The sequence below is a fragment of the Toxorhynchites rutilus genome, chromosome 1 (genome assembly GCF_029784135.1).
Source record: "Toxorhynchites rutilus septentrionalis strain SRP chromosome 1, ASM2978413v1, whole genome shotgun sequence".
NCBI classification, from domain to species: domain Eukaryota; kingdom Metazoa; phylum Arthropoda; class Insecta; order Diptera; family Culicidae; genus Toxorhynchites; species Toxorhynchites rutilus.
Genome location: NC_073744.1, coordinates 61,295,574 through 61,316,106, shown reverse-complemented (window position 1 = coordinate 61,316,106; position 20,533 = coordinate 61,295,574). Strand labels below are relative to the sequence as shown.

General features: G+C 38.4%; 1 protein-coding gene across 1 annotated transcript; it reads right to left on the bottom strand.

Annotated features, from left to right (window-relative positions):
- Window positions 1-17,989: 17,989 nt before the first annotated feature.
- On the bottom strand, window positions 17,990-20,270 carry LOC129769463 (myosin regulatory light chain 2). Its single transcript, XM_055771760.1, has 3 exons — window positions 20,106-20,270; window positions 18,714-18,926; window positions 17,990-18,641 (listed from the first exon to the last, which is right to left on the bottom strand). Exons 1-3 carry the CDS (start codon window positions 20,106-20,108, stop codon window positions 18,228-18,230), a joined length of 630 nt encoding a protein of 209 aa, XP_055627735.1. The 5' UTR covers window positions 20,109-20,270; the 3' UTR covers window positions 17,990-18,227.
- Window positions 20,271-20,533: the final 263 nt, after the last annotated feature.

Genomic DNA, 20,533 nt, shown 5'->3' with positions numbered 1-20,533 from the left:
TGTCTTGGATTACATAGACTTAAAACTTCTTCAGTTCATTCAATTCTAACAGTTTGCTTTCAAGGCATATAACTCGTAGACATTTTAACTTTCGAATGAAGTGATAATTCTGTCACTTCGTCAAGCCTCCAACGTAACACTCTATTTTCGAATTCCCCCAAATATTCAATCACCCATGTTGACCTTGGAGGTACCAACAGAGACACACGGAACACCGGGAAACGAACAAAGGGAAACACCAGAGAGCATACTGAAGATCCACGGATACTTTCGGAAAGTAAAACAAGAACCGGTATTTACTGGATTTTTTATATTGTGGAATGAACATAAATGGGACAGAGTATTGAATACAGGGTAGCTATATTATAAATTATTCTTCTCTCTACAGTCAAGGTAGTATCATTAAGGTGCTCATCCATTCCCAACAATCCATTCATTGAGAATTGATTCACATGCAACATCAAATAAATGATCACTACACGGACGAGAGTCGTACGTCAACCTTGCGATTATACCATAGACATAACCCAGCAAACATTAAATCGTATAATTTTGCACGTGCCAAGTCTTACAAGAAATCCGAATAAATCAGAATCGCATATAATATCAATCAAAGTTTGTATCGTGTATATTTGAAATCGCATAAAATGTAAAAACTCGATTTTATATACCATTATCAAATTAAGTCGCAATTCGGTATAATAAACATCAATTTTATGATATATATTGTCGTAAAATATAATTAATCCGCATAATATGCGTATATTACGCTGATGCAGTTTATGTGTCGTTTAAGCGTATAATTTAAATCGATTCAGTAATGTAGTAAATCGTGTTGCATGCTGAAGAAAATCATGAAACAGTAAATCATATTAGATCCTAATAAAGAACATATTACATCATATTGAAATGTCAATGAAATGCTGATGCACTCGAAAGTTTTAACCGCTGTTGAATTCAATTTCAGATAGCCGCGCGAGATAGCTGGTGGATGATAATCCAGACGACCGGAGTTCGAACCCACATCGGAGCAGTTTCCATCAAACATCAATCTGTGTCATTTTAAACATTCATATTCCACTCCCAACATAAGTCAATCAATCAATTATTATTTCTACGAACATAAATACTCATATATAAAAATGGCGATTCGTGAGGTTATAATAAACATTTCACGAAAATATTTTGCGCCATTTGTTTTTTTTCTATGTCTGTAATAAATCATATATGAGTATGGCAAAAGTCGTATTTGGTGCTTTGACAATTAATGAATATATTCATATTAGATCGCAATTCAATTCCAACATAATCGCTATTATAGCCGGTCAAAGTTGCATATTCATCCAAACAAATTTGGTAAGCATTTGCCATGTATGTATATGGCCTCCACTTTTGCATGCATATGCCAGTTAGGCGCATTATATGCCAACCAAATTTTAGGGCATATGATGTTATATATACGCTTGTTATGCGATTTAATGTTTGCTGGGAACCCACTTCCTTTTTTGACTTAGAACTACGTCTTTCATTAAGGGTGCTAATCATAAAACTGGTTACGTTTCTATGAAATAAAGTTAACGTTAATAACTAAGCGAACGGATTTTGGTATTATGGAAATATATTGAAATATCGAAAATCTCTATGTTTATGTCTCTATGTCTATGTTTAAATTCTCTAACATGTAAACAACAATAATATATGAGTAATATATAGAAATATACCGACATTTGGTCCGATATTGTTAAATCAAATGAAACAAGCGATAAACAACAATAGAAAGAATGAAACGCAGAATTTCAATTGATGTCAGAGTGCGAGTCGAGTTGAAAAATGAAATACTAGAATAGTTTATATAATTATTGAATAGTATTAGTAATACTATCGTGAACCTCAATTTTACATATTTCAATTTTCAATTTATAGTATATAATTAAATTACTTTCTAAGTGTTGTTATATATGTGTTGCGTCAAAATGACGCGTGTTCGTGGGGATAGGTATATAAGAAACGTCCGTAAACCTAGTGTTAACCTCGCTTGTTTTCCGTCGTCATAAGGGCTTTGTTGGTGCTTTTGACATTGTATCAAAGCATCAAACTGACGCTATGGCGAAGCAGGCGTTAAGGTTGGGCGCCACATAATTATTTGAGGAAACATGGTGAATGTCGTGCTGGAATGTTGTGAGTTATTTGGGTTCACGTACCAATCGCAATACTGCATTCAACAAAGATGACATTTGCGCTGATGTTGATCATAATGAAGCAATGCAACTCTTTTTAAGGTTATTGAGATTTTTTTTTTTATTAATCCGTTTATTTTTACAGGCTCAGTTACATAAGTTTAATGGAGCCAAACTCTTAACTATATTTCAACTAGCATATATCAACATGTTGTTTACTTAATTCTATGGTTAATGAAATAGGAAACCGATTACTCGCGGTCGACTCGAGTTTAGAAGGGTGACACATTTTCATTAGGAAAAGGATGGGATATAAGAAGATGTGTGTTTACACTCGCACTCACATTCACATTCACATTCTCATTCACACTGACACTTCACACTCAATTCTTAAAACTATCCTTACATCTAATATGTATTTACAATTCAACTTATTCTAATGTTAGTAGGAAGGGAACCGATAGCTCGCGAAGGACGAAAAGGAGGGGAAAAGGATGTATGAACAATCACACTCGAAGATCGATAGCTTTAAGGAAAACATATATTTGGGACATGTAATCAAGGTCTAACCGAGCCAACACATCTCTCACTGGCACATTGGACTGCTTTCCTCCAGCCCGAAGGGAGTTTTCTAAATTCGATCTGGTGACAAAATACAACTCGCACGACCAAACAACGTGTTCGATGTCGTGGTAACCATGGCCACAACCGCAGAGATTTCTGTCGGCAAGATTAAAACGAAAAAGCAGCGCGTCTAACGAACAGTGATTGGACATGAGTTGGGAGAAGGTGCGAATAAAGTCCCGACTCAAGTCCAGACTTTTGAACCACGGATTGAGGCTAACCTTAGGGATAATTGTGTGGAGCCACCGGCCCAATTCATCTTCGTTCCATTTGCGTTGCCAGTTAACGATGGTATTTTGACGAACTAAAGAATAAAATTCATTGAAGGCGATTTGACCCTGATAAATATCGCCTTCAATTGCACCTACCTTTGCTAATGAGTCAGCCCTCTCATTACCCGGAATTTAGCAATGTGAAGGGACCCAGACAAAGGTAATGACATAACAGCGTCTGGATAAAGCACTCAAAATTTCTCGTATTCTCTCAAGGAAGTACGGCGAGTGCTTTTCCGGCCTCACTAAACGGATAGCTTCGACAGAGCTCAGACTATCCGTTACAATGTAATAGTGTTCAACAGGTCGTGAGGCGACGCTGTCCAGCGCCCAGTGTATTGCTGCCAATTCAGCAATATACACTGAGCAAGGATACTGAAGACTGTGTGAGGTGCTAAAAAAATTGTTGAACACTCCGAATCCTGTGGACTCATTCATAGAGGACCCATCAGTAAAGTACATATTATCACAATTGACACGCCCATACTTTGCTTCGAAAATCGTAGGAACGATCCCCGATCAATGATAATCTGGAATTCCATGGATATCCTGCTTCATGGACAGATCAAAATGTACAGAGGAATTGATGTAGTCAGGAAAACAAACACGGTTGGGAATATACGAAGAAGGATCAACCTGCATGGAGACGAATTCATGATATGAGCTCATGAATCCAGAATGAAAATTTAGCTCGATCAGCTGCTCAAAATTTCCGATCACCACTGGGTTCATAACCTTACACCGGATGAGGAACCGAAGAGATAATAAATTGAAGCGATCTTTTAGTGGGAGTAGGCCTGCCAAAACCTCGAGACTCATGGTATGCGTTGAGGGCATACATCCCAACGCGATACGGAGATAAAGATACTGAATTCGCTCGAGTTTAATGAGGTGTGTTTTGGCAGCTGATTGAAAACAGAAACTGCCATACTCCATCACTGAGAGAATAGTTGTTCGATACAACATTATAAGATCTTCGGGATGGGCTCTCCACCAGGTGCCGGTAATTGTACGGAGAAAGTTTATTCTTTGTTGACATTTTTTACTCAGATACCTAATATGGACCCCCCAAGTACATTTGGAGTCGAACCAGACCCCAAGGTACTTGAATGACATAGCATGAGTGATCGGTTTACCTAAAAGTTGAAGCTTTGGTTTTGCTGGTCTATGCTTCCTAGAAAAAACCACCATCTCTGTTTTCTCCGTGGAGAATTCGATCCCTAGCCCAATGGCCCAGGTTGAAAAATTGTTCAAAGTATCTTGTAAGGGTCCTTGCAGGTCGGATTCGTTTGATCCTACGACAGACACCACTCCATCATCTGCAAGTTGTCTTAGGCTGCAATTTTGTGTAAGGCAATTGTCGATGTCGCTTACATAGAAGTTGTACAAAAGGGGGCTTAAACATGAGCCCTGGGGGAGGCCCATGTAGGAGACCCGACTTACTGTCGAATCCCCGTGAGAAAAATTCAAATGTTTCTCACAAAGCAAGATATATAACATATTATTCAATAGAGGCGGCAGACCCCGAGAGTGTAATTTGTCTGACAGGACCTCTATTGAAACTGAATCAAAGGCCCCCTTTATGTCCAAGAATACTGAAGCCATTTGTTTTTTTCCGGCGTAAGCCATTTGAATTTCCGAAGAAAGCAACGCAAGACAATCATTCGTCCCCTTGCCCCTGCGGAACCTATATTGTGTATCTGAGAGTAGGCCATTCGTTTCAACCCATCGATCAAGGCGAAACAAGATCATTTTCTCCAACAATTTCCGTATACAAGACAGCATTGCTATTGGGCGGTACGAATTGAAGTCGGACGCGGGTTTTCCGGGTTTTTGAATAGCTATCTTGAACTCGTACTTGTCTCCAATCATCTGGAACAATATTATGCTCCAGAAACCGATTGAATAAATTCAACAAGCGATGTTTCGCCACATCAGGGAGGTTTTTCAACAAGTTGAACTTAATTCGAGCCGATCCCGGAGCAGAATTGTTACATGAAAGGAGAGCAAGAGAGAATTCTACCATCGAAAACTCAGAATCAAGATCGCATCTATCTTGTGGTATATCTCGTACAATTTTTTGCACGGGAGCGGAATCGGGACAAACCTTTCGTGCAAAATTAAAAATCCATCGATGTGAATATTCTTCGCTTTCATTCGTTGAAGAGCGATTTCTCATGTTTCGAGCCACTTTTCATAATTTTTTCATTGACGTTTCTCGTGACAAACCTCCCACGAAATTTCGCCAATAAGCACGTTTTTTTCCCTTTGATCAAATTTTTGAACTGATTCTCAAGGGCTAAATACGTTTGAAAATTTTCAAGAGTTCCACGTTTCCGGAAAGCTTTAAATGCATTCGATTTTTCTAAATAAAGCTTGGAACATTGGCTATCCCACCATAGATTGGGAGGCCTTCGGGAAATGGTGGAACCTGGAACGGGTTTCGTTTGAGCGCGAACTGCGCTGTCATAGATCAAACGAGAAAGGAAGTTATACTCCTCCAATGGAGGTAAACCATCTCTGGAATTGATGGCTAGAGCAATCGCGGCCGCATACTTTTTCCAGTCAATGTGTCTTGTGAGGTCATATGCCATGTTTATAGATTCTGAAGAATTCGACCCAATGGTGAAGGAAATTTTGATTGGCAAGTGATCACTACCGTTGGGGTCCTGGATTACATTCCACTTGCAATCTAACGATCATGAATTCGAGCAAAGCGAGAGGTCAAGAGCACTTGGGTTAGCAGGAGGTTTAGGTACACGTGTTGTTTCCCCAGTGTTCAAAACGGTCATATTAAAGCTGTTACAAAGGTCATATATCATCGATGAACGATTGTCGTCGTACTGTTCCCCCCAGGCAGTTCCGTGAGAGTTAAAGTCTCCCAAGATCAATCGTGGCTCAGGAAGGAGTGAGCACATGTCAACAAGTTGCTTGCGGCTAACCGCAGCTCTCGGAGGCCAATACAAGCTGACAATACAGAGGTCTTTGCCTCTGATGTTTGCATGACAAGCAACAGCTTCAATCCCTCCAATAGGTGGAAGGTCAATTCGAAAAAATGAGTGGCACTTATTAATCCCTAATAGCACCCCTCCGTATCTGTCATCACGGTCCAAGCGTATAATATTGAAATCATGGAAAAAGAGACCATCTCGCGAAGAAAGCCAAGTTTCGGACAGAGCAAAAACATCACAATTGAACTTATGAATTAAAAATTTGAATGTATCCAATTTAGGGATAAGACTACGACAATTCCACTGTAAAACAGTTATATCTCCGACCTCGCTATTTAAATTAGACATCAAGAGAGATAATCATTGCTAGGAGGGGGGATGTTTGCATCAATTGTTGCAAAATTGTCTTTAATACTGGAAGCATTGAAATGACAATGGTTCTGATGGAGTCGGAAACGTTAAAACACTTGAAGATTTGATCCAAAAGGTCAGACAACTTTATAAATCCCGATTGGGAAGTTGAGCTGGACGGAAAAATAGGGACAGTTGGGGTTTTTGATGTCCCATCGAGTGCTGGGTCGTTCGAAGGTGAACTATTCCCACGGAAGCCAGGAGGAACCTGATTTGGCTTGTCCGCTGCACTCGATTTTTTAGGCAAGCTAACAGGGGATATCACCGGAGGGAGGGAGTGGTCACATTTTTGCGCCGGGGATTCCCTTGGGAAATAAACGGTGTGCCCCCGTGAGCTGTGTCCGCTTCCATTTCGTCAACTGGCAACGTGGAAAAGATATTGTGTGAGGAGATTGGATGTTGTTGTTGGGCCTGTGGAGAAGTGCCCTTTAAAATTTCCGCAAAAGTGCGTTTCGAGCGTTTCTTTAAAGAGCGCTTCTGTTTCTCCCAGCGACTCTTGTAAATTTCACAAGCTGAGAGCTCATGTGGGGTCCCCCCGCAATATGGACACTTATGCTCAGTCGCACTGCAGGATTTGCCCACATGTTGCTCTCCGCAAGTGGCACAGCGCTCCTTGTTGGCGCAGTAGTCTGCTGTGTGACCAACTGACTTGCATTTGTTGCAAGTCATGGGCTTTGGCACGAAGAGACGCAGCGGAAGCCTCAATTTGTCCACCATAACGTAGTCAGGGAGGGCGGAACCAGCAAAAGTTACTCGAAACGAGTCGGACGGCGTGAATTTTGTTTTTCCGTCTTCCTGGGACACTTTTCCTAATTGATGGCAGTCCAAAATTTTAACTTTCGTCAAAGGGAGCTTTTTAAATCTGCCATCTCCCTCTTTTATTAATGCGCTCGTCAGACCCGTTTCTGTAATCACCCCCGAAATTTCTACGTTATGGCAGGGCACATAGACGCGATATTCTAGTACGAACCTATTGTCGACAACAATCTCGTTAGCTTGCTTCCGGTCAGCCACGACAACACGCAGTTTGTTCGGCCGAACCTTTCTAATTTCGACCACGGAGGAATAATTTTTTGTCAGATCTTTCATGATCTGAATGACGTTGAGCGATTTCCCGTTGGGTTTTGGCCGGAAGAAAACAACCCATGGGCCAGATCCAGATGCATCTTCTGGATAGACCTTGATACGTGGAGAGGGGACAACTGAGGGGGAGGACGAGGTCGATTGTTGAGCGGAAGTGGGAACTGTTGGGCTGGGAGGCAAGTTCGGGAGATAATCGGAAGCGGGAGCGGGAGATTGAGGGGGCGAAGTGGAAAAGTTTGCCAATTTTCTTGAAGAGGGCTTGTTGAGGTTGATTAACTCTTCCTCTGAAAAGACATCGTCTGAGGGGGGAACGCGTTTAAGCGTCTTCCCAGTAGTTAGTGAGGAGGAAACATCAGACTCAATGTCCATATCAAGAGGATCGCACTCTGCCATTATGGCAGATATACAATTATGCTTTTTCTTTTTTTTTTTTTAAATCCTTAACCTAATATATATATACTTAAATACTTGAAGCGCACGGTGCGGATGATTTGTAACGGTGCTCCAATCGAACCACGTGATGATCGCTTGGCACAACAGCAATGGTGTATCGCACCACAATACGATGACGATGGAACGGCACACGCTCACAGCGCCCGCAGTGGAGGACTTCTCCCTTCCGCTGGTTGTGATTACTTATCACTTCACTCTCGCAATAAAGGAAACCCCGTTAGGGCGAAACAATCACTTCAGCGAAACCGATAACGGTATTGTTCCAACACAATAACGGACACGAACAACTTTGCGTCCGGCGGCTTCGGACTGCGCGAGCTGACTGTTATTGAGATTAACAGACATAATTAATTTCACCAAGAAATTAAAATTATTTAATTTAGTCATCAAGAAAGTAAATGTCGTTCTAAAATTATGTATGTGATTGGGTTTTGCTTGTCAGTAGCAAAATGATGCAACTTTTTTCAAGGCCAATAATAGTAATATTAACAGTATTCTTTTGAGAATAGCATAAAATGATCATTCAAATGACCATTTCAGAGCGACCAAATCATTCTACTAAACAGCTATTTCTAAAATTTTGCAGCATTCTAAAATAATATCCGAAGTTATTAACATATTGCGTACCGCTCACGAGTTTTCTCGTATTTCGCGTTCCGTCTGTTACGGATGGATCACGAAATAACCCGTGTTTTCTACACTTGATCCTACGTTTGCCAAGAATCTAACAAGACCTACCGATGGCTCGCCTTCGTCTCATCCACACCGAAGGAAACGGTCTCATTCGTGGAATCCGAACAAATTAAGTGTTCAAGTTTGTCCCAAAACGTGCGGTTCTTATTATGTTAACAAACAACTTGAATAAAATAACAGCGTAGTTTTACAATATGGTCGTGTCTTGGACACAACCTCCTAGGGGCTGTCCACATACCACGTGGACTGAAAAAGCATGATTTTAGACACCCCCTCCCTCTCCGTGGACAAGCGTGGACATTTCTTATACCCCTCCCTCTGTTGTCCACGTGGACATTCCTACAGTTTTTGGAAAAAAAATCAAGAAAATTAATTTTTTTCGCTTAAAGGGCCTGGCCGGGTAAGGAAGTAAAAAGTGCCCCCAAACCAAATCACTAGCCGTATGGCAAATATTGTAAAGGATATTAAATAAGAAATTTTGGCGGTTTATTTGAACCCCTATCTGGTTTGACGTAGGATCTATAGTGAAAAACGTACTTTTCGTTAATTTCACGCCATCCTCAAAAGATCCGAGATAAAAATTTGAAAAAAATACTGAATGTGCATCTTACTACGATGTATCAAAAAAAATTATCAAAAAAAAATTTCATCAAAAATTTTAGTACTAAAAAAAATAATGAAATCTTGAAAATTTTTTTTTTGGGATTTAGAGATTCAGTACTACTCTAATTCATATTTTAATGTGTTTCTACGGCTTTTCTAGATATGTGTGATTTTTTTCAGATTTTTTTCAGTGTTGCGCGGTATCAAAAAATTTTTTTTTTATGTTTCCAAAGAGTGGTTAGGTAAGGGAGTAAAAAGTGCCCCCAAACCAAATCACTAGCTGTATGGCAAATATTGTAAAGGATGTTAAATAAGAAATTTTGGTGGTTTATTTGAACCCCTATGTGGTTTGACGTAGGATCTATAGTGAAAAACGTACTTTTTCGTTTATTTCACGCCATCCTCAATAGATCTGAGATAAAAATTTGAAAAAAATACTGAATGTACATCCTACCATGGTGTATCAAGAAAAATTATCAAAAAAAATTTCATCAAAAATTTTTGTACTAAAAAAATATTAAAATTTTGAAAATTTTTTTTTTGGATTTAGAGATTCAGTACTACTCTAATTCATATTCAAATGTACTCTTACGGCTTTTCTAGATTTATAAATATCTTCAAACTGTTTTTTTTTTCAAATATCTAATACTAAAAATAAAATGAAAAAAAATACACAGTACAAAAAAATGTTATAGATTTTCTGGCATTTCGAAATTTTGAAAAAAAAAATATAACTTTGAGACCCACTCCTGCTCAAATTTTTATTTAAATGCGTTCGTATGTGTCTTTTTTCTACATGTGGCGTAATTTTTCCTGAATTTTTAAGAGCATTGTGTGACACAAAATAATTTTCTTCATCGTCTGCATTATTATTTTTATTTTTTTGAAATCGATTATTTTATTGTATTCGTGGTTTTCAATTGAAAGATTAAAATAAAAAAACAAATCGAATTTGTGGTCTCAAAGTTATATTTTTTTTCAAAATTTCGAAATGCCAGAAAATCTATAACATTTTTTTGTACTGTGTATTTTTCTTTTTTATTATTTTATTTTTATTATTAGATATTTAAAAAAAAACAGCTTGACGATATTTATCAATCTAGAAAAGCCGTAAGAGCACATTTAAATATGAATTAGAGTAGTATTGAATCTCTAAATCCCAAAAAAAAATTTTCAAATTTTCATAATTTTTTTTTAATACTAAAATTTTTGATGAATTATTTTTTTGATAATTTTTCTTGATACACCGTGGTAAGATGCACATTCAGTATTTTTTTCAAATTTTTATCTCGGATCTATTGAGGATGGCGTGAAATGCACGAAAAAGTACGTTTGTCACTATAGATCCTACGTCAAACCACATAGGGGTTCAAATAAACCGCCAAAATTTCTTATTTAATATCCTTTACAATATTTGCCATACAGCTAGTGATTTGGTTTGGGGGCACTTTTTACTCCCTTACCTAACCACTCTTTGGAAACATAAAAAAAAAATTTTTTGATACCGCGCAACACTGAAAAAAATCTGAAAAAAATCACACATATCTAGAAAAGCCGTAGAAACACATTAAAATATGAATTAGAGTAGTACTGAATCTCTAAATCCCAAAAAAAAAATTTTCAAGATTTCATTATTTTTTTTAGTACTAAAATTTTTGATGAAATTTTTTTTTGATAATTTTTTTTGATACATCGTAGTAAGATGCACATTCAGTATTTTTTTCAAATTTTTATCTCGGATCTTTTGAGGATGGCGTGAAATTAACGAAAAGTACGTTTTTCACTATAGATCCTACGTCAAACCACATAGGGGTTCAAATAAACCACCAAAATTTCTTATTTAATATCCTTTACTATATTTGCCATACAGCTAGTGATTTGGTTTGGGGGCACTTTTTACTCCCTTACCCGGCCAGGCCCTTTCATTTCAACTTTGTTTCTACTTTCTATTCCACGTTTTATTCATATTATCGACATTATATATAGATACATTGGTCCTTGGACCAGTTAAAAAGCGGAATTTCGTAAACAATCGACGCCATATTCAAATGGAAGATTTGCTGTGAGGGGCATTCGAATGTAATTTGAAATGTTATGAAAATTGACATTATTTTCTCATGACAAAAACATTGATAAAATTACAGAAAACTGATTTCCTCAAATTAAATTTCATTCCTGATGTCGCACTCAGTGCGAAACTTGCATTGTAATCTTTTTGTTAATCCAATTTCATGATCAACGCGAATCAAACAATTTATTGAAGTTCCCCTCGATTTTATTTGACGTTTAACATGCCAGACCAGTTAAAACGCGAATGCCGATAACTGTTTACTGTATTAGTCTCAGGTCTAGAAAAGAACGCTTCAGCTAGACCCGATGTCATCCAATTTCTTCACAATTTTTACTGCCAGCCTAGTTAACACATTAAGGACCACGCTTTTTGAGGCAAACTTGAACACTTCATTTGTTCAGATTCCACGAATGAGATCGTTTCCTTCGATGTGGATGAGACGAAGGCGAGCCATCGGTAGGCCTTGTTAGATTCTTGGCAAACCAAGGATTTAACCATCAAGTGTAGAAAACACGGGTTATTTCGTGATCCAGAAAACTCGCGAGCGGTCCATAATATGTTAATCTGATGGTGTTAATATAATTTGTGATCACTTGTTTTGTAATGACCAAACTTACAAAACAGCCATATCCTCAATTTACGACCTTGAAATTTGAAATATTTTTGTGAAATTTGCCAGGTGGTTTTGGATGAGATTGAAATCAATGTTTAATGAAAAACAAATTTACAAAAAAAAACTCCAATCAAAAAGATCGGAAAAATTGAAAAAAAGATCATTTTTCGTGATTTTTTGAGTACAAAGAATTGACCCAAAAAATTGGAAATCAGAGAGAAAAGGATCGATCTTCTAAACATCGATCCAAGAGCGCTCAATCCTAGTTGGAATTCATCGAGATTAGTGGCTCGTTCGGATTGCGATATGTTAAATCAGATCGGGATCCAGAATATGGGTTAGTAGGTAGTCCATACATTGAAGCGCTTTTCTTACCCATGCTTCGTCAAGTGCTCATGAACGGTAAATGTAGTGAACTGTAGCAAATCTAATAATACATGTGTCGTGTACCGAGGATTAATCTTGATAAGTGTTTCGATTTGATTGTCATCACTAGCAACATGAACTTTTCATACAACCTAATAGAATTATATTATAAAAATTACTAGATATCAATAAAAAAAAACATCATTGCAAGAAATAGATCTCCAGAGATACGCAGTGGCGTAGCGTGACCGGGTGACACCCTAGACGGATGTCTTGGTTGTCATCCCTCCAATCAACCCTTGTTATCAAGTTTTTTTGACGTAGAACTACGTCTTTCAGGAAGGGTGCCAAATCAGAAAACAGGTCACGTTTTTGTGAAATAAAGTTAACGTTAATAACTATTTTCACAGCGAACGAATTCTGATACTTTGCACATCAACGGAATCGGAAATTCTCTAAGATTCGTTTGATATACTATACAGTACAATCCACTAATGCCTAAACAGTTTAAATTAATGAAAACTGGAAGCATTTTCATGTTCTCATACATTTGTTCTGCCGATTTGTGTGCATTCCCGAACAGAGCTGTCAATAACGAGCAACATATTTGGTTTAAATAAGCAATCCGCTATTTGAAGCCACACCACTTATCGTTTGTTGGTCATCGAAGCAACATGGTTACCGCAGAGCGCCGAGCGGGAGAAGATTGTTTGACTATAAACATGAATGTTTTACATAAAAAATATTTACCAAATCCACGTGGACATTATCTAAACCCCCTCCCCCCTGGCCGTGGACAAGCGTGGACATTTTCGTAACCCCTACCCCCTTTAAGTTGTCCACGTGGTATGTGGACAGCCCCCTATATATTTTTTTTTATTTTGTGCGGTTCCTATCCTGCGCACGAAAGCAGGTTTACATGTAAAATTTTGGGCCGCGGTGACATTGCTTACAGTTTCTTACGAAATCTTACGAATTGTATTGGTGTGGTTACATTGCTTCAACTCGCTTCGGTCGAAATCGTTTGCTTTGTGCGATAAAAAAATTGTTTGTTCGTTTCTATTAGTGAGCGTACAATTAAGTTTAGATATGTACTTCGAATCAATGTAATCGCGGCCTCATTTACAATCAATTTGCATACAACATTATATGTTTCACTGATTGCATATCTGTCAGGCGTTTCAAGATTAAGGCAGTTCTGCAATGTAGCGTTTTCATCCCGGGCGATACTCTCACTGTTTTTCATTGAAATGTGTAATTCACTCTATCGAAGATGTATCTCATAATTTTTGGATGATGATATAGTGATTATCATGTTGATGGCAGCTGCAAAAATAAATTATCAAAATTGTTATGTCGTGATTTTCCAAAATTCGAAAAATTTTCAAAGTGGTTACCATTCGAATAAAAAATTAACAAAAGTCACTATGGAAAATAATCATAAGAAATTTTAAAAACGACATATCAAAAAACGGCTACGAGACAATTTAGATAATTCATTTTAACATTTTGACATGCCAATTTCAGTCAGATCGGTCCACTAGATTCCGAGAAAAAACGTACCACCAGTTCCAGAGAGAGCACCCACGCGCCCAGCTGCACACATCATAATAATCACTATATTGGCATCCAAAAAATTAATAAAAAAAAGTAAAAAAAACTTTTTAAGCTAAACGGTTCCTTTGTGATTAAACATAATAATAATACAGATAATGTACTGAAAGCTAGAAAATAATTAAGCAAGTAGCAGTTAGTAGTTATCATACCACTTCCTTCATTAATCAAGGACATTGATGGGCTAAAATAAAATCGCGGGCCATTAAATGCGGATAATGTAAATCCAACGATTTTATTTTAGTATCATCAATGTCTTTGATTAATGAAGGAAGGGTTGATCCGCCATTTTGTAGCGGCCACCCTCTTGGATTTACATTTTTTTATAAACAACTGTATTTTACTTGTCAAGCCCTTTCATTTGAAACCTATATTGATGGGGTTTTGGAAAAGCCCATATCGATGAGGTTTTGACAAAACATGTAATCCGCCATTTTGTAGTGGCCGCCATCTTGGATTTTCAATATCGTGGAATACGCAGTTTTGTAATGACTGCCAAGATAAAGCTGTTTTCCAAATTTCAGATCAATCGGTCAACAGGAAGGGGGTCAAATTTGTATTAATGTTGGACAGCGCTACAGACAAAGTTACAAGTTTACAAGCGTACATACAAACGGGTGAAGCTAAATAAAACCGTTTAATAAAAAATATACATATTTGAATATACCTCAACCAATCACCAAAATGTTCCAAAACCAACTTTAATTCAAACATTCGAAAAAAAATCACAAAAATCCGTTATTTTTCGACCTTACAAACTAGGGTCCCCTCCTTAAGTAGTTTTAGTGGATCAAGTCAGCTTAAACGCTCTATACACATACAATATCGATAATAACTCGCACGCGCGCTTTCTTGAAAACCTAGAATGATTGGGTTAAAGCAAGCATGAACGATTCTTCCTTTTATTCTTTCCTTTTATTTTATTGACGTGGGACTACGTCTAACCGGAATATATGGAGGGTAAAATGAAAACCTAAACACAGAACATGCAGGAAAAAATGAAAGATTTCGAATGCTTATAGCTCGAACATTTCGTACTGGATAGGAGAGATGTTTGCATCACTTGATAGGAAATATTTCTACGCATCTATCGCAACTAACAAAATGTTGTTTTTCATTAGATAAACAATTGAATAACTGTAAAATATTAGGCGTTATCTAAACGCCCTAGCTGCATCGTTTTGATTGGCCCGATTTACGGTTTCCCTAACACAGCCATCAAAACCAAGCAGCCTTGGGGAAATCGGCATTGCAAATACATGAAAGTAGGGGGACTTTTGTTCTCACCGAAAAATGTTCCCTAACACAGACTTTAAAACCAAGCAGCGAAATCGGCATTGCAAGCACACGAAAGATCCTAGAGGCGAGTGAATTGAAAAGTTTAAACCCTCTTAAAGCCAAAAAGAAGAAAAAGAACACACGAAAGTAGGGGGAGCTTTTGTTCCCACCGAAATGTGTTCCCTAATAGAGATTTCTAAACCAAGGTGCCTGGAGAAATCGGTATTTCAAATTCATGCAAGTCGGGGGTATTTTTGTTCCGACTGGAATGTGTTTCCCTAACACAGACTTCAAATTGATGAAGCGTGGGGAAATCGGCATTGCGAATTCATACAAATCGGGGGTATTTTTGTTCCGATTGAAATGTGTTTCCCTAACACAGACTTCAAAACCGTGGTTTCTGGGGAAATCGGCTCTGCAAATAAATGCAAACTGCGAGTACTTTTGTCCTCGCTTGCCTTTGTGCAGAGTGGAATATGTCTGTCCTAACATGATCTTCTAAACTTAGGAACCTGGGAAAATCGTGCAGCCACTAGAAGCGAATGAACTTCCCAGTTTCAAGCAAATTCGAGATTCGAGAAGTATGTACACTTTTGGGATGTAAACTTCAGAGGGAAATGTAAAATAAAATAATCGTTGATAATTTTTATTTGTCTTTATTGGAAAGATTTTCAGCCTTAGGCTGGTTCATCAAACGTTTGATAATTCTTCCGTACATATATTTTGTTCTAGTCATCATACCAAACGTAAAAGGTCCGTCATTAAATTTACTTGTAACGAAGAACAATCAATCACAATAAATGAATTGACTTTACACGGCATTTGTTCATTTTTTTCACTCACAGAGCAAATATATTGAACTCAATTGAATTTGGAAACTGTTTCATTCAATCAAGAATTTAATCAATACAAACAAATGATTGCTCAGCTAAGGTAGTTCCACGTGAACCTTGCGGTTATATCATAGATATAACCCACTAATTTTTTTATTATGGAGAAAATACTGCCCTCGAAAAAAAAAGTCACAGGAGGGTTGTGTCCAAGACACGACCGCATAGTTGACGTAGGATTCCATTAGGCTATCTGCTGCACGCTGATTTTGGATATGTTTGAAGAATTACATTGTTAAACTCTTTGATAATGATTTGGGTCCGTTTTGTCTGGTTGTTAGGTATTGTTTGTTCACTCCACCAGTGTCCATAACCAAGTGATAATGATAGAAGGATGGTGATTAGTAATTAGATGGTGCGTATCACGTACCTAAGCCGCCCTCTGTGGTCCTGGACGAGATGGCGCCTGTGTTATGTATGGATGAAATAAAGAAAAAAAAAGCTCATCAAAGCAATATAAGATAATTATCATTATCGAACCCAATTTTTCTCACCAGAAAAAAAGTGTTACTTTAGTATAGAGAAAATATATTTGAAATGGAAAAGTAATTTAATTCATAATTTTTTATTTTCTGAGTGTTTATTCAACCCAGTTCCTTTTCGCTTTAAACCCAACGAAACACGATGCTACATGCCTTAATGCGAATTTCAATTGGGCTAACAGCACCCAATACGATATGTAGAGCATATGTGAATCTCGTCACTTTTTCGAATATTCCTTCATTTTTCCAATTTTGCTCGTCGCATGAACTTTCCTTGGGAGAAAAAAAATCGTTTCATATTTCAAGTCGTTCACACAATATTTCAAGTCGTACACAATAGCTACCATACATAATTTTACACTTACAGTTGTGCTAAAAGTTTTACGAAGCAACCAACATAAAAGTTCCAAATTTAAATTTTATTTATATTCTATCAAGCATAAGTTCTATTCAGTTCATTAAAACATCATTCTTCAATCGAAAGATTCTTATTGGAACGAAAAAACACTTGTTCATCGCTCCCAACTTATTCGCCAGCACGTATGCAATCAGTAATGCCCACGCTAGTTACAATGAGCACTATCCATTTGTGCGCGTCGTTAGTTAAACTATCGAGGGTTTTTACATGCTGATTTCTCCCAGAAACCATGGATTAGAATTCTCTGTTAGGGAATACATGTCGGTGGGAAAAAAGCTCCCTCTACTTTCATGTATCTGCAATGCCAGTTTCCCCTAGGCAGCTTGGTTTTGATGTCTCTGTTTGGGACCTGCCGCATATGTCGTCAATTTCCACCTATCAGAAGTGGGTATTTCCGTTAGGATATGGGTTGAGATTTTTCAATTGTTCGATAGTTAGTTTCATGACATATATTATTTTATTCAATGTAAAAAATTGTTATGGAGTGCCGAAATTGATTGACGCAAAAATCTCATCAATCCATCATGAAATGACTGAACAATAAGCATTTGAAATTGGACAATTTTCTCGGTGCGCTCGATTTTCGATTTTCAATTTGTACCCCAATATGTTCCCGAAAGACGTAATCCTACGTCAAAACCCGTGAATCGCACTATTCGATGCATGGAAGCAACAATATTTCATTTTCTGGTGCATAACATTCAGTCGGAAAAAATCTAGGTGTGTTATCCTGATGTAATTCGAAATTCGAATTTTTCAATAGAGAATATTGAACGCACACCCCACTAGCATGGTTCAAATATTTTTCTGTTTCCGACCGAAGTATCCACAGTCACCGACAGCATATGAGTATGTTTCAAAACCATTTCCATCGAATTCCAATCGTAAACTTTACTCGTATTGTTTGAAATTTTGAAAGCAAATTTCTACAGAACAGACAAAACGAAACTTTACCATCTTCTCAATAAATACGTTTGCACTCTTTCCATATTTGTGTTGTTTGTTTTATATAACTTTATTTTCCTTATAGCTTAATAATTCATGTCTTATCATAGAAAATAAAAGTAATAATTTAGAATCAGATGATGTAAGCAAATGGAATTGTGATTACATGAAGATGTTCTCCGTATTGTTGTTGTCGCTGCTTGTTCTAGATGTTGTTTTACAAGTAAATAAATAGAAGTTGTTGTGTTTTTTTGTTTGACTCAACTTAGGCAAGATGAGCAATTTATTCTTCCGCTTCCTCTTCGGTACCGGTCAGCATGGAGATCAGAGCGGCGGTATCGATGAAGCCCTTATCGTCGACGACCATCTGGTCGAATGCATCATCAACCTCATCCTCGGTGAACTTGTCGACTCCCCAGTGGGTCAGGGCATAACGGAACTTCTCACCGTCGATCTTGCCGTTCATGTCGAAGGCCTTGAAGGCGTTGATGACAACGTCATCGTCATCAGTGCCACCTCCCGACATGCGGTTGGCGAACAGCGTCAACAGCTGGGTGAAGTTGAGTGGTCCCGGAGCTTCGCCAAGCATTTCGTCCAATTCCTTATCTGAGCACAGTTTGCCCAGGGCATCGAAGGTCGAACGGAGATCATTCTTGCCGATCACACCATCCTTGTCGTTATCCATTAGCTGGAAGGCCTGTTGAGGAAAGAAAACAATTGATCGTCAGTAACGTACTCGGAAACTCGTCAGACGACAATCGTGCTATACCTCCTTGAATTCGGCGATCTGCTTCTGGGAGAAGAGGACGAAGACGGAGGATGGGGCCTTCTTAGCCTTGCGGGAAGACGAGCCACGGGTGGATCCACGCTGAGAGCCGGAGTCCGATGGGGTTGGGGCCGCTGGGGTCTCTGCTGGGGTATCGGCAGGGGTCTCTTCCTTGGAGGAGGCCTTCTTCTTCTTGGTCTTTTCCTTCTTCTCAGACTGCGGGGTAGATTGGGATAAATAGTAGTCATATTAGTGAGCTAGTCTTGACTTAATCAGTTCGCACTTATTTTCCCAAGATCTCATCCTTTCAGAAGTGATGATATCGGCTAAGGATGCAGAGGCTGTGTTTCATCGGTCAGATATATTCTTGTGCTATTTTTAGCGACCAACTTTCACGACCTGTGAACATTTCGAAAATGTGTACGATTGTGAATGCGTGTAGAACTATTTTTACGTAATCGGTGCCACCTCACGCTGACCCAGCATACACAATCGTGAATTGGAAAACAAAATCTATTTTTAGATCGGCGCAAACGAGAAAATCCTCCGCAACGGTTGGCTTGTGGCTGCGATATGGATCTTAAGTAGGAGCTGCTTTTCTCCGTGTTGGCAATGATTCGAAGTTTCAGAATGAAATTAAATTTTGATCTCGGTTCGCAATTATCATTGGGTTGGTATGGTTTCTTGAAGATATATTCGATGAGATCTAGTTTTGTAGCTTAATTTTTTTAGCTGTCGAAAATCATGCAATGAATCGATCATCCGATAAATTCAAAAGGAAATGATTGACACACCATTTCAAGCATATAAAAGATATTTTTCGGAAGCAGTTGTAAGGATGATTGTTATAGAAGCAGCATCACTTTCAAATGTTGTATCTAGGAAGGATTATCCTAATTCTTTTCTGTGCATATCTAAAAGTGATAATGTTCGAACCGTTATTATCACATGTTCACTACTTGTAATGGAATTGTCACAATTAGGATTGATGTAACTATCTTTAAAATTTACATTCACTATGTCTCACATCAATTATTCTTTTTATGAACTTATGTTTTCTTCCAAGAGATATTATTGTTCTTCGAGCAAGTCTGCTTTCCTCCGTTGATGATGCATGATCGCATGATCATTTGGATCCACATTTGATACGAGTTATAGATCAAAGTTTCGGCAATCGAGATAGTTCTGCTGAGTTCACTCCTGATACACAATAGTTCCAAGATTTGGTCACTATTAGATCCATTTATCGCACACCTTGCACTGATAATAGAATTTTCTCCGTTCCTTAATGGCCACTTATCACACACGTTGGTAATCCTCAAGGTAGATCATTGGGGGAAAGAAAAGTACAAGTCTTGGGCATCGGCCCAAAATCCTAAGTCCACCACCACTTACCATGATGCTTGGGTGTTATTAACTAGAGCGACTGTACTTGACTCAAGCTCCTGAGCGACTGATTGCTGTAGCGCACCGGCGTTGATAACTACAGCTGCCTGGCACAGTTCTCGGGGCACCCACACAGTGATACCCGCTTGCCTACTTGTTTGCCCGTTGCTGCTGTCGTGCCGTGCACTTGCCTTTTTTGAACCAAGACGGGACCCAAAAGTCTTTTTATATTTTTCACGCCGAGATCCACTGGCGGCCAGCGAACGTAAGGGGGCTAAAATTAGTCACACACATCGCACACACAACGGTTCGCTCGTGCGCACACATGCACTCACGCACAAGTGGAGGGGTCCGGTGACCGGAAGGGTAGGTCCAAGTGGGTGAAAAACCTGGTGGTGATCTAGACGTATTGAACTGCGCAGGATTTGCTGAAAGGT

Excerpts from the sequence above, each read along its gene's own strand:
- LOC129769463 (XM_055771760.1), bottom strand. Across the intron at positions 18,642-18,713 it reads AGATCGCCGAATTCAAGGAG|GCCTTCCAGCTAATGGATAA; the intron begins GTATAGCACGAT and ends TTTCCTCAACAG.